The following is a 13580-nucleotide window of genomic DNA, read 5'->3' as shown; positions in this document are numbered from 1 at the left end:
ATCACTCTTTATGCTTTAGTATATGGGCATGATGCAGTGTTACCTGTGAAAATTAATATTAAGTCCTTAAGGGTGAGATGCCAAGATCAGTTAAATCTTGAACAGTACCATCAGAGTATGTGCTTAGAATTAAAAAATATAGATGAAACTAGAATTCTGGCATTAAATAGCATTCTTTTCCAAAAGAAAAAAGCAACCAAAAACTATAATAAGAAAGTCAAGCACATTAGCTTTGATGAAGGTGATTTGGTATGGAAGACAATACTCCCAATAGGGATTAAAAGCCACAAGTTTGGCAAATGGTTACCTAACTGGGAAGGACCATATCAAGTTCATAGAGTCTTGCCTTTGGGAGCATATCATTTGAAAAATCTGAGTGGATATGTACATCCTAAGAAGATTAATGGCAGATATTTGAAGCCTTATTATCCAACCGTGTGGGAAACACAAGGAATAAAATAAGTGCTAAATGAAAAGAACATGAAAACACTCAAATGATAAATAAGGATTTTATTTTATAATGAGTTGAATACATGTAGCCATAGATTGCCCCAAAAGTCAGTACAATGTTTCAGTTGTTCCTTTACAATAGATGTTCTACTCTTAAGAGATAAGAACAACTGAATGGCTGTAGCCATCTTCTGCTTTCGATCAGCCAGTCCTTGATTAGTGATCTGCAACTTGGTGGCAGTTTGATCTAAAGCTTGGTTGACTGCTAATAACTCCTCTTCAAGCTGAGCTTTCTTCTCCAATAATTGAGCTCGAAATTGGGAGACAGAGGAATGTTGTTCCTTCAGTTCTGACACTTCAGCATGTATTTTGGAAACAAAACTCTAATCTTCCAGCAATTTCTCCTCTGCAGCCTTGGCAACATGGCAGATGTTGATGTAAAAATCGATGGTGGCTGCCACTTGAGATAAATGACTTGAAACAATCATGCCAGATTGCTCAACAATCTTGCAGCACTGGAGGAAGCCATTTTTTATTATAGGCCTTTGTAAAGCTTCGAAAGGGATCCTCGAGAAGGATGTCAGTAGCTCCAGACAGTTGTCCAAGTCTACTGAAGGCAAGGAAGTCCTACCACTGGAGGAAGAGCTCTCAAAAATTTCTAGTAGAGAATCAGCTAGGACTAATGGCTCAGTTTCATGGCTAATTGTTGGAGAGGTAGAAGGTACGTCAAAGAGACTAGCTAGCCTAGCTTCGAAGATGTCCACCTCATCCATGGACATGGAAGGTGCAGAAAGAGCTCTGGTAGAAGGAAGAAATGGCTGCATAGGAATAGGAGAAGAAGGTGAAGTATCCCTAGCAGTCTCTATAGTTTTGGCTACCAGTAGGTCAAGAGAAGAGGGACTGGAGTTAGGCAAAGAAAATGGATAAGGAATTGGAGAGCTACCAGTGTCTTCTCTATGGAAATCAGCTATCATTGGAGATGATGTAATAGCTGGAATTTCCTCAGGAAGGAAAGGAGCAGTAAGGCTTAAACGAAGAGCAAATTGAACAGAGTTGAAAGATAAATAAGGAAAGTATAGAGTCAAGCCCAAGGATAGGGATACAGGAATGCTTGACCTCAAGAAAGGTATGGAAAATATAGGGCCAGGAAGTGGAAGTATTGTTTGAATTGGCTTCACATTTTGAGGTTGTTCAACTTCAGTTGAAACTGAAGGAATCCTTATCGAAGGAGAAGGCGAAGGAGTTGTTGCTGCAAAAGAAGAAATACAAAGTAGTATTAAGTTTCAGTATCAAAAATTTAAGAAAGGAGAATAGAGGCACGAAGGAAATTACTGGTTTAAGAAGTAGTGGCTATGATCGGAGAGCTGGGAAGAGTATAATGTCCAGCAGTTTTTTTGTTGTCTTGCAACTTCTCTTTGGAGTGCATCAGCGGCAGCAACTTCATCTCTAAGCATTTGCTGTTGCCTCCTCTTCTCAGCCCTTTGAAATACAATAAGCTCTTTGGAATGCTCTACTTCCACTGCTTTAGCAGATGCTTCGTGAATGGGATCTCCAGTGAAATCAGACAGAGAAACAGTCATTTTCTTCTTTCTCTTCAAGGGTGTCTCTTGCTCTTTTTCTGTCTCTTCTTGTTCTGCTTCCGTTTCTCCTATACGAACCTCAGGTATTTCTTCTTCAAGGTCAAATAAGAGCTTTCTCTTCTTCTGTTGTTGTTGTTTCCTTTTCAGAAGATTTAAAGCTTGAACCTTTTGGGGAGAATCTCCCTGAGAGGCACCCGCACCACCTACACCAAAGAAAGAATTATAAGGACAAGAGCACCATAAAAGAGAAGGAAAAAAGAAACAGAGATACATACTTTTCTTTGTGACAGCTCGAGTAACTCTAGAAGGAGTTGAGTCAACAGGAACAGACTTTGTGAGGACAGGTGCACGAACTGAAGTAACAGGAGCAGTGGAAGAAGTAACAGCTCCAGCTCCTTTTGACTTGGTTTGAGGTACATCCAGTACCATTAACAGATCTTGAGGAGGAATGGCAAAGTGTACCTCTATATTGGCCATCCACCAGTTCTGGCACCTTTTCAATATGTTGCTTTGAGGTATGAAGGGGAAGTACTCAAAATTAATAAAATCCTAGATGAATTTGGAAGTTGCTTCTTCCAATCTAGATTTTCGAACTTTCAGATCCCTGCTGGTAAGGCTTAAATTGGTCTGGCTGCAGAGAGGTATTGGGACCCTTTGTGAGAATCCAAATTGCCTAGCAAATTGAGTGGGACAATAAGGCTCAGCAATACATTAGTAGGCTCTGGGGTTCATAGTCCCAATGAATAATTCTCTAGGAATCAAAATAGAAACCCACATGTTTTTGTGCTGGGGTGTAGAACAAGACCTATCACTCAAAAAGGTCCTCAACTAGGATGGGCCAATATTGATAGGTTCGAAAGGACGGAAGCTGTGAGAAGAAAGGGAAGTTGGGAGTTGGTGGAAGAAAGAAAAATAAAAAGCAAAGTTAGAAGGATAGAGTGAAACATTGGCTAATTTCATGCCATGAGTGGTGGGGTTTGGATCCAAAAACTTTAGGCATTTAGACTGTAACTCAGTAAAATATGCAAAAACTCAAAGTTGAAGTATCCAAAATGGGCTTCCCTGATTGGCATCCGAAGGTCTTTCATAAAAAAGGGAACGAGCTCTATAAACATGACCTAGAACGTATGGAGCTAAGGCCACCTTTTTTTGTAAAACAAGGGTTTTGGCAAGAGAGGCAAATTCAGGCATGATTCTCTGAGAAGAGGTGCAGAAGAGGAACTTGCAAAGCTAATATAATATAAAAGAAAAGAATTCCCTATCAGTCACAGAGCCCTCTCTTTTATTCTCAGCCTTGACAAAGTCACTATAGGATGAGTTCAGAGAGGGAAGAGAAAAAGGGGTTTTGAGGTCAGGATAGTCTAGACCAATAGGGGTACTAGTAGAGGACAATCCTAATAGATGGCAGATGTCAGGAACAGTAAGGGCCATCATTCCACATCTGAATTGAAAGAAATTAAAAGCAGAATTCCAAAAGCAAAGGGCAGCAGGTATTAAAAAATGGTCCTCTGAAATGGTGAACCTAGATAATTGGAGGGCGTCGAAGAGGTAAAGCTCCTGAAGATCCAGAGTCCTATTAGGGACGACCCGATCATACCATTCCTCTCACTCTGGTCTCACTGTGGGCCAACAGCGATGGGGGCGGTTCATCCTCCAGCTTCCCCAGTCAAGACCACCTTCGTAAAGAAGACAATGGTCTTCTAGACATGGATACAGAGCTAGAAGCTCAGTAGGAATCTCCTTAAAGATGGGCCCAAGCACATATTCTTACTGGTCATGATGACGAGGAATAAAGATGCGTCCGTCAATGGCACTTTTCCCACTAGCCTTATACTTCTCACACTTTTCATTAGTGATCCTTTTCAAGGCTACAGATGGACTCGCACGCTCCACATCCGGTACATTCAAGGAAGAAGAAGCCATTGATAAAGGGTTTTTTCAGAAGACAAAGTTGGGAAAGAAAGTAAAAGGAAAAAGAAAGCCAACAGAAGATGAAGGATTTGTGTGTTTGGCAAACGAGTAAATTCAAAGCACGAAATAAAAAGGGTTTTAAACCTTTGTGTCTAAAAATACCCCAATCATGGGATTCATAAAGAAGTGCTAAAGGTACAGATGCGAAAAGTTTCCTTCAACATTGATAGTTATGGAGAGAAACGCATTTCAAATACTGATGTCAGCTTCGAAATGAAATATTTGGTTTCGAAGCCAAATTTTGGCGCCAAAGTTAAATAACAAACGGCTTCGAAGGCAGGAAGTCGACTTTGAAACACATTCCACACTTAAGGATGTAAGAATGCTCAAGTATTTGTTTACTTCAAAAGGATTAAAAACATGTTTAGGTTTCTTAGTGAGAGTAAAATCCTTCGAAGCAAAAACTTGAAATACTTTAAGGTTAGAAATTGTTTATTCTAAGTTTCAAACTAATAGTTGGTTTGATAATATACAGAAGAAATCACTTGCTTAGAATAAAACAGTGCAGTCTTTAAAAGAGATTTCCATATTTTGAAAAATATAGACTGTTTATTTAAAACAAAGATTTTTTTTTTTTAGGTGATTTGAAATTACTTGATCGTATTAACCATATACCATATGTTGGGAAATTAAATATGATCCAATCAAGTTTCGAAGGGCAGAGTTGGTTAATTTGAAGTTGTTAGCTGAAGAATTATGTTAGTCCTAGAATCGATATGTAAGGCAATAATTGTTTTTTCAAAAGAGGAGATTTCACACTTTGGAAGAGTTTGAGTTGGGATGGAGTCAAAGCACATTAACCATGCAGTTTACAATTGGAGTGGTAAATCAAAATCTGATAAATGAAATTCGAAAAGCCCAGTTGTATTGATAAGTGCTGTTTATACTGGGATTCATTTGATTACATTCTCGATTTCGTAGAAATATGGAATGGAGAAAGTTACAAGGTCATGGAATTTAGTCTAACAAAATTCAATAAATGAATACTATTTTCCTACTCTATCCTCTATATTGTCTAGATTTGGTTTATCTAATTGGTAAGCCCTCAATTGAGAAGAGAGTTGTTGGGCATTCACTTCGAATTCTATCTGTTTTAGAGTTTTATCTGTGGCATCCATCTTTTCTTCTTCATGCACTTCGTTCATAGTAGCATCCTCCCTATACTCAGAATCTTGGCTCTTGAATGCTTCATATTCATCAAGGAGGTTCTCTGCCTCATACTGAACTTGGATTCGAGCGGAAATGGCTTCATCCAGAACTTCACTAGTAATGGAAGTGCCAGTTGAGCAGGAGAGGAAGTTGGTCTAAAAAGGTATAAAGCTCCATTTGGGCCACAGGGTTAAGAAGATGACTTTGAGACATAATGTCATAAGCCCATAGAAAGTTTTTGTAGGGAATGTAATTTCGAAGGACTTCAAAGGATAAATGAGAAAATGCAGCAAGCAAGATCTGAGCCCTGAATTGCTGATAAGGAGTTGGAGGCGTCAGGACCCAATAAGGAAGGAAGGATCAGCCCCCAGAGAGAGTGAGCCTCAACTCATCAATCCAATTTAGATTAGAAGGCAGATGAGGAGTAGTCGGGGGTTCCCTGGGCGAATCCAGAAATTCAGGTCTGGCCACACATTCTAGCCAATCAGAGGGGTAAAGTTTTTCTTTTTTGGCTAAAAGCGTAGGACTGATCCTTAGAGCTTCATCAGGACGTTGGACGCTTTGAACCAACCGAGATGGCAAGGTAGAAGTATACCACACTGTAAGCAGATTGTCTTCAAGACTACGTCTACGGTTAATAGGAACATATGGATATACTACAAAACTGCGTTTGGAATAGGGGATTTCAAGAGGGTCATCGAATTCAGGGAAACGATGATGAATGCATTCCCTCGTCTGAGGTTGAGTAAGGGTAGGCCAAGTTCCCCAGCCAGAGGTCGTAGAAGAAAAAGAAGCAGCAACAGCTTCATCTCACACGGATGGATTTGTTCCAAAAGAAAAGCTTCCGATATCCATGGCCTCAAATTTGTATTCCAAAGAATCGTAAGCAGTAGGTTCTTGGTTCGAAGGTCAATGATTTACAAAAGCTTCCATAACTTATATAAATGAAGGCGGATAAAGTTGGCTAATCAATGCATGAAGGTTCTTTCGAAGATGAACATCATCATCAAATAACTCTTCGTATGCTTGATCAATGTAAGAAAAGCCTTGTTTGGCCATGAAAGATGTATCAGTCTTTTCGAATACTGAGATAGTAGGGATGATCAAAGGATAAAAGAGAATTCAATACAAGTGTTTCATTAATGAATGTCGGTTGCATTTCTGAAAAGCGCAAAGCCCATGCACGTTCTAAGACGTGGATAAAATACCTTGATCCACTAATATCACCAACAATTGGGTATATTAGTGCAGGGGGTAATGTTGGCTACATATTTTGTATAACCCAATCACAGTTTAACGCGTGGCAGGATGAGGGTAATACGGGAAGACAATTCAAATCTTCAATCATAATCACATACGTGGCAGTTAGTATTGGTTATTGTGGATCTACATAGCATGGAATCAACAGAGAGGTGCAAGATGACGTGACTTTAACGGTTACTCATATTTAAATTCAAAAATCAGGAGGGAAGCCCAATTGCAGACATGACGTAGTGGAGCTAACTGTAAGGAAACATGATCAGCAACCATGGAGGGATGATTCGACGGTTAGAAGCTCATTTCGACGGTTATCATTGAGAAGTATAAATAGCAGAGAGGGTCCCAGAAAGAGCCTTAGACTCAGATCTAAAAAACTAGTTTTATCTACTTTATTTTCATTCCAGTTTTTATATTTCTTGTTCTTTACATTCCTATACTTCAAATTCCTGCACTGCACTTCGTTCAAAGGAGTAGTTTCAAGTAGTTTATCGCTGTAAACCTCTACGAGGCTGATTCAGATCTTTATAAGTCTTCCATTTTACTTAATGAAATGCTACAATTATTCTTCATTTAATCATTGTTTGCTTAATCCTCCTAAACAAAGCCACCAGTAAAAGTCCTCTTCATTGAGGCTGAAAGAACTAAAACACAATCGTCTGATGATTGGTTGGCAATTAATATTCTGTAAGGATTGATTGATCATTGCTGGCACGTTGAAAATTACAATAATAACCTTCGAAAGCCAAAAAACCAACAATTTACACACTACCAAATCTTTTAGTACACACCATTTTCTCAATACACACCACATATTTTAAATTTTTTGATTTCTTCTCACTTCACACCATCAATTTTCAAAAATCCTATATTATCCTCATCTTCTTCAACTCTCTATCCCAAACTATAACCTAATACTAACCCTAACAATCATCGTTGACCACTACTCCCTCTCCAGCCGCATACCTTTCTCACACCACCAAATGCCGACCGCCACCCCTTCTTCGCTCATCACTTCCGATAACCCCCTTAAGCCTCATTTCCTTGTGACAAATCTATATCACCACTATTGCTTTTTGCCGTTGCCCTTTCTCCCAACCCCGTTATTTATCGCCATCATCCTTCTCACCATCGCTAACCTCCGTCTCTTGATCCCTAACTACAACGGCCATCCTCAACCACCAAAACAATAGCAACTCCACCATCGCGAGCAATGCACTTCTTCATCACCATCACAATTCGTCTCCCCACCCCTTCTATCGTAACCCAACTTTTGTCCACTACATGAAAAGATTGAAGGAGAGAAAGAGAGAGACAGAGACAGAGACAGAGAGAGAGAGAAACCTAGGGTTTTCAAATCTCAGACGAAGGTACAAGTTGCAATGGCGACGGCAGAAAAGGGAGGCGCAAAAGATAAAGGCTGGAAGAAGGAGAGAAAGAGAGAGAGAGAGAGAGAGAGAGAAAAACCTAGGGTTTTCAAATCTCAGACGAAGGTACAAGTTGCAATGGTGACGGCAGAAAAAGGAGGCGCAAAAGATAAAGGCTGGAAGAAGAGAGAGAGAGAGAGAGAGAGAAAGATGCAACAAAGAATAGATTGAGAGTTGCTAGAGAAGGAGTTGGTGCAACGGGTTGGAAAAGCTCCGACGATGGCTAGTTGATGGTGTCACCGGAGGGGAGGTCTACTGGTAGATTTGATTTTAGGGTTTTTGTCCAAAATGGTAATTTAAATCAAGGACAATGGAATTTAAAAAAATTGGACAATGATATGTACTGAGAATAATGATGGTGTATAAATGGAATTACTCTAAGAAAAGTCTAAATTAAGGAGTTAAGAGACAAAAATACCTTTATATTTGATCATCATAGTCATTACACTACATAATTCATGTCTAATAATTCTAAACAACCATGAAATATGATAAAATTCTACTAATTCCCTCCAAATCTGATGACATTTCAAACATGAAATAGAATACAAAATCTTAAGGGATTGGTAATACCAAATTCTCCAAACTAATAGTCTCATATATAAACTATGAAGCACAAATACAAGTACGAGTACTAGTACTGGTACGATACAGGTATGTTGATACGGTAAGAAAAAAAGACACTAGTACAGCTTGGTACGTTTGTAAAAAAAATATTTATTTTTAATTTAGAGTAATGTAAAAATTAATTAAATTGTTTAATTTGTTAAGGTCCAACCTACAATTAATATTTAATGCCAAAAATAAAGGTATAAATCAAAATTAAATGTCAATATATTGAATAACTTACAAATCATAATTTAATTTTAAAATCATACTAAGTATAAAACAAAAAATAAAAAAGAAATCTAGTGAAATGAATTTTATCTCTGTAGTAGAAGAAAATATTATTTCAACTGAAGTACAATACGACTTGAGTATATAATAGGTACGTCTGGACATGCCAAAAATTAAAAAAAAAAAAAACTTAAGTACGTGTGACCTGATACGTATACAGAAGTATCATATGAAACCGATACAGATACAACATATTTTTCGAAATACCAGAGCTTGCTTGTTTCCATTTTTCAAAAAACACTTTTCAGAAAATTTTACTTTCTTATTTTCCGTATTTTTTTGTTTTTACTGAGTTTTTTTAATATCTTAGGCAATTTTTTTTACTTTTTAGACACACCTAACATAAATACACCTAAAAAGTAAAAAAATTGTAAAAAAAATCTTTTAAAAATTCACTAAATATCCAAAATACAAAAAAAATACAAGAATTTAGTACATTTTTTATATTTTTATGTATTTATTAATTTTTTAAAATATTTTTTCACAATTTTTTTACTTTTTAGATACATCTAAGTAAGGTGCATCTAAAAAAGTAAAAAAAATGTTTAAAATATTTACTAAAAACAAAAAACACGAAAATCAAAAAACTCAATTTTCAAAAAACTTAATTCAGAAAATTCAAACCAAACACACTGAATACTTTCGGAGCATATAAATCAATCCAACGACACAAACATTGTCAGCCACGACAAGAGAAGAACATGGAAGATAAGACAATCTACACCTACAAATCCCTTTGTGCATATAGTACACGTAAAGAAGACTATCACATTTGACATGAGATGTAGTCCATAAAGTATCCAATAGCATTTGAAGCAAGTGAATTCACAGACAAGTTCTAGCAATTTCTAGCAGTGCAAAAAATATTACAAGCTTTTCTTCTCTATAATGACTCACAGCTACCTTATAGGTTTACTTTTCCCCCCACATACATCAATAGCAACAGAAGCTAAAACGACAACATCAAAAAAAAAAAAATTTACAAACACCAACTCTTTCTGCAATATGGTATATTTACACCTATAAAGCATGATAAACCACCACGGCCAAAACCCAAACTATCAGATAGAAAGACAACCTAGGGCTTCTTTCATTTTCACCTTTCATTCATGGTGGGGTTAGAAAGCTTTATAAAGCTGTGGTTCTACCTTATGCAACTAATTAACAGCAAGTCTAGAGTAATTGTAAAACCGAGACATTAAACATAGCAAACAAAAGGAAAAAAAAAAAGAGCACGAATGTGTATCCGGAATGGGGAGAACAGCTACTACCCGTCTGCCTCCACAGCCTCTAGGCATCAAAAAGTCAAGGAGAAGCTTCATCCACGGTGTATTCATAGCCTCTGCCACAGATCCCCAGCAGCCCCACATCTACATGCGATCAATGGGCTCAGTCCTGTCCTGCACTGCTAACTGCTCTGAGACATCAGCCAGTGATTTGAGATTGCACTTGATCAAGGCTTGTACAAAATAGCAGGTTTCATCCTTGGTGTTTCCCTCGGGCACGTCTACTACAAAGGATTCTATTACCAGAGTCCCTGGTCTTCCATCAATGACTTCTGGATGGACGGAAATGATTGAGGAGTAGTTCTGGAAAATAAAAGAAAAGAAAAATAAACAGGGGCAAACTATAGTAGCAGCACTTGTATTTCTAGTAAAAAGGGAACTCAGTCCAATCCACCCTACCAAGCTCTGTAAGAGAAAATATTAGTGTCGGTGCCAGTGTTCAGAGTTTAACGAAACCAGTCCACCAAAGGAAATATTAGATGATTTTTTCTACCTACCAGAAGAATCTTAGCCATCTAACAAAATGCGACAGTACAAACATTCGAGTCAAAAACTAATGATCAAGGTACAACATAAATAGGAAGCACACCTTGTGTTCCCTACATTAAGGAACACAATCATGAGTAGACTGCACTGAGTCTCAATATTAAGATGAATGGAGGAACTCCACTAAGGAAGCAGAATTAAAAAATTAGCAAGATTCAGACGAACAATATGGTCCAAATTCATATATCATCAATTCAAAGCAAGATTAACAGTGGTGGTACTACATGAGATTAAGGAACTGCTCAGTTACGATGATTCACAAATTATGGCATTCAATTCAATATCATGTGAAGCTATCATTCCATCCAGAAACGTAAATGATAGATCACGTTGTGCACTCTGTTAGAATGGGAATGGCACCAATACAATTGTAAACATCAAACACTTGTTACAACCTAAACTTATCTTTGGCACAACTACATATCAATTTTTGTCTACTACGAAGAACAACTTCCAGATATTGCATATTACTTGCATCTTAAGCACACTCATTATTTTGCAAGCAGTTTGATAAAACTGAATATTTGTTGACAAAAATTCAAATTTGTAAATATGTGTTTAGCATGAAAAAACCAAAATACAAAATGTAAGCAACAATTGCTAAAATTGAAAAGAAATATTTTTTAACTTCTCATACCCTGAGTCTGTGATCACCACCAACAATCCTGAATCTAAGGATATGCTCTTCATCATCAAGAAGTTCCAATCTTTCGGTGCTGGTAGTGGCAGGGAGCCCTGATTTAACATCAACTTCTCTAAGACTTCCGATTTCAAGGCTTCCCTGCACAACGCACCTGCTGATGAATGGCTTGTACTTCTGCGGTTGATCAAATCTCCTCACCAAAGACCAAACCTAATGAAAACAGAAAGCAACATTATGCTTGGAAGTAGTTGAACAATTTCAAAAACAAAAAACCAAAAGATTCAATGAATACCCAACCAAATAATAAATAAATAAACTACCAGGAAACTAAGCTTTGAAATTTGTAATTGCTAGTCACGAATTATCCAGAGGGAAGTCACTAGCACAGAACAGCGTTAAATTTAATTACAATCTTATCATTTACTGTTCCCTTTTCAAAATTTTCCAAAAAAGTGTGTTTGGTTTGTGTTTTGAGATAAAAATTTGGGAAGACAGTTTAGAATTTTTTTTGATTTGTTTGGTGTTATATTTTGAAAATAATTTTGGAGCTTGGGAGTCTGGGATGATTTGATATTTTGTTATAGTTGAGTAGATGTGTGTGGTAGAAAAAGTGATTGAGACGGAGAAAGAAAAGAGAATGTAATTGATTGAGAATGATTTTGAAATTTTTTTATAAAAAAAATTTGAACCAAACAAAATTTTAAAATTTTTTCTCAACATTTGTATCTTGGTATACAAACCAAACAAGCCCAGAGTCATTGGTTTTGTCAGCAAAAACAAATTGAAGATATGCCCAGTTTGTTGCAAAAACAAATTTTCCAATACTAGAGTCTTCCAACAAATACCTACTGGGGAGAAAGAGAGAAAGAAAAAGGCCAGAAACCTAAAACAACAATGACAACTTTTGAAGGATAAACTCAGTTTGTTGCTGATAGGAAGCTAAGAAAAGAAAAATGAAATAAAATCTCAAATCCAAAAACAAATTTCACCATTCAGATTGGCCTAAAACAACTCTTTGGTTTTATCAGCAAAACAATGCAAAATGAAACAGGATTTGAAATTTTTTTCTCAGCTGATTTTCCTCCGTTTTTCCAGCAACCAAACAGAGGTTACCGACGGATAAATTCAGTTCAAATCATCACAAACAAAACAAATACTACAGATCAAACTGCAAAAATGTGTTTTAACTATCAAAAATTACATAACAGAATCACTAAAATCATAAAAAAAAATCTCAAATCTAAGTAATAATTTACAGAAATTTCATCAATCACAATCGAATCTCAACAAATTCACTTATCAATCGATCCAAATACGGAAAGACATATCCCCACACACACACACACACACATATATGTAAATGAACAAGAGAGAGAAAGTAGAGAGAGAGAGAGAGAGAGAGAGAGAGAATATACGAGATGAACAGGGGCCTTGATGTGCTTGACGAGAGCCGAACTGCATTGATTGTCGACAGTCTGGTGCTTGTGGTGCTTCCGAATGTACTCCGTCTCCATACAGCTAAATCCATTAGCGTTATTCATAGCTTTCTCCTTCAACACTCTCTCTCTCTCTCTCTAACACCTCCGATCAGCGAAGAACTAGAACAAACTCCGACGAACTCGTTCGATTCGTTTATTGGAGTCAAGAGTTGACTCAGAAGCCTAGGAAACTCACCGCCATAGCTATAATAGTAGCAGTAGCTTCATTACCAGAAGCAACCTCTATCATCTCATATTCATCTCCATCTCCATCTCATCGCCTGAAATATAATAATATTGTCGATACATATATAATTAGAGATACAATATATACATACATGTCTTGTATATATATATATAATATATATATATACTTGTATATTCTATTGTACTGTCCTGCCAATCTGATTTCTTATCGCCTTCCTTCTATGGTTTTCGATATTGCCATTGGAGGTTTCTGAATTTACTATTCTGTCACCATTTTGTCCTTTTCTCAGTGTGGGATGCTTAGGCAAGGTTTGTTTGGCTGTTTAGAAATGGGGATTGGACTAATAACTATCAGATTTATTTAAAGAGTGTTTGGTTGAGTAACATGACTGACAACTATCTTCTTGGACCAATAATCTCCTTATGTGGTAAGATTAACAAAATTGGGGGGGGGGGGGTGTTAAGATTAGAAATTGAGTGAGAGGAATTAGTGAAATTTTAAATAATTTTTAAGTAAATATAATATTTTTTAGAATAAAAAAATAATTATAATATTAAAAAATATTAAAACTTAAAAAATATTAATACTATTTATAGTATTACTAATTTGATAGTGTACAAACAAACATTATTTATCTTACATCTTTAACTTAATACCACTACAATATTAATCTCATCACTTAATTTCA

At 36.7% G+C, this 13580-nt stretch overlaps 2 protein-coding genes across 2 annotated transcripts; both read right to left on the bottom strand.

Moving 5' to 3' along the window:
- Positions 1-495: 495 nt before the first annotated feature.
- On the bottom strand, positions 496-3851 carry LOC114301222 (uncharacterized). Its single transcript, XM_082882149.1, has 2 exons — positions 1783-3851; positions 496-1699 (listed from the first exon to the last, which is right to left on the bottom strand). Exons 1-2 carry the CDS (start codon positions 2505-2507, stop codon positions 1648-1650), a joined length of 777 nt encoding a protein of 258 aa, XP_082738275.1. The 5' UTR covers positions 2508-3851; the 3' UTR covers positions 496-1647.
- A 5665-nt stretch (positions 3852-9516) lies between these two features.
- On the bottom strand, positions 9517-13278 carry LOC114300415 (abscisic acid receptor PYL8). The gene is made up of 3 exons (XM_028245556.2): positions 12622-13278; positions 11201-11416; positions 9517-10320 (listed from the first exon to the last, which is right to left on the bottom strand). Exons 1-3 carry the CDS (start codon positions 12745-12747, stop codon positions 10102-10104), a joined length of 561 nt encoding a protein of 186 aa, XP_028101357.1. The 5' UTR covers positions 12748-13278; the 3' UTR covers positions 9517-10101.
- Positions 13279-13580: the final 302 nt, after the last annotated feature.

Source organism: Camellia sinensis, chromosome 8, assembly GCF_055761805.1.
Source record: "Camellia sinensis isolate YWXY chromosome 8, ASM5576180v1, whole genome shotgun sequence".
NCBI lineage: Eukaryota > Viridiplantae > Streptophyta > Magnoliopsida > Ericales > Theaceae > Camellia > Camellia sinensis.
This window is presented reverse-complemented; position numbering and strand designations above follow the sequence as displayed.

Excerpts from the sequence above, each read along its gene's own strand:
- LOC114301222 (XM_082882149.1), bottom strand. The coding sequence starts at position 2,507 with ATGGCCAATATAGAGGTACACTTTGCCATTCCTCCTCAAGATCTGTTA. Across the intron at positions 1,700-1,782 it reads AGCCACTACTTCTTAAACCA|CAACAACTCCTTCGCCTTCT; the intron begins GTAATTTCCTTC and ends CTTCTTTTGCAG.
- LOC114300415 (XM_028245556.2), bottom strand. The coding sequence starts at position 12,747 with ATGAATAACGCTAATGGATTTAGCTGTATGGAGACGGAGTACATTCGG. Across the intron at positions 11,417-12,621 it reads TCAAGGCCCCTGTTCATCTC|GTTTGGTCTTTGGTGAGGAG; the intron begins GTATATTCTCTC and ends TGTTTTCATTAG. Across the intron at positions 10,321-11,200 it reads GTGGTGATCACAGACTCAGG|AACTACTCCTCAATCATTTC; the intron begins GTATGAGAAGTT and ends TTTATTTTCCAG.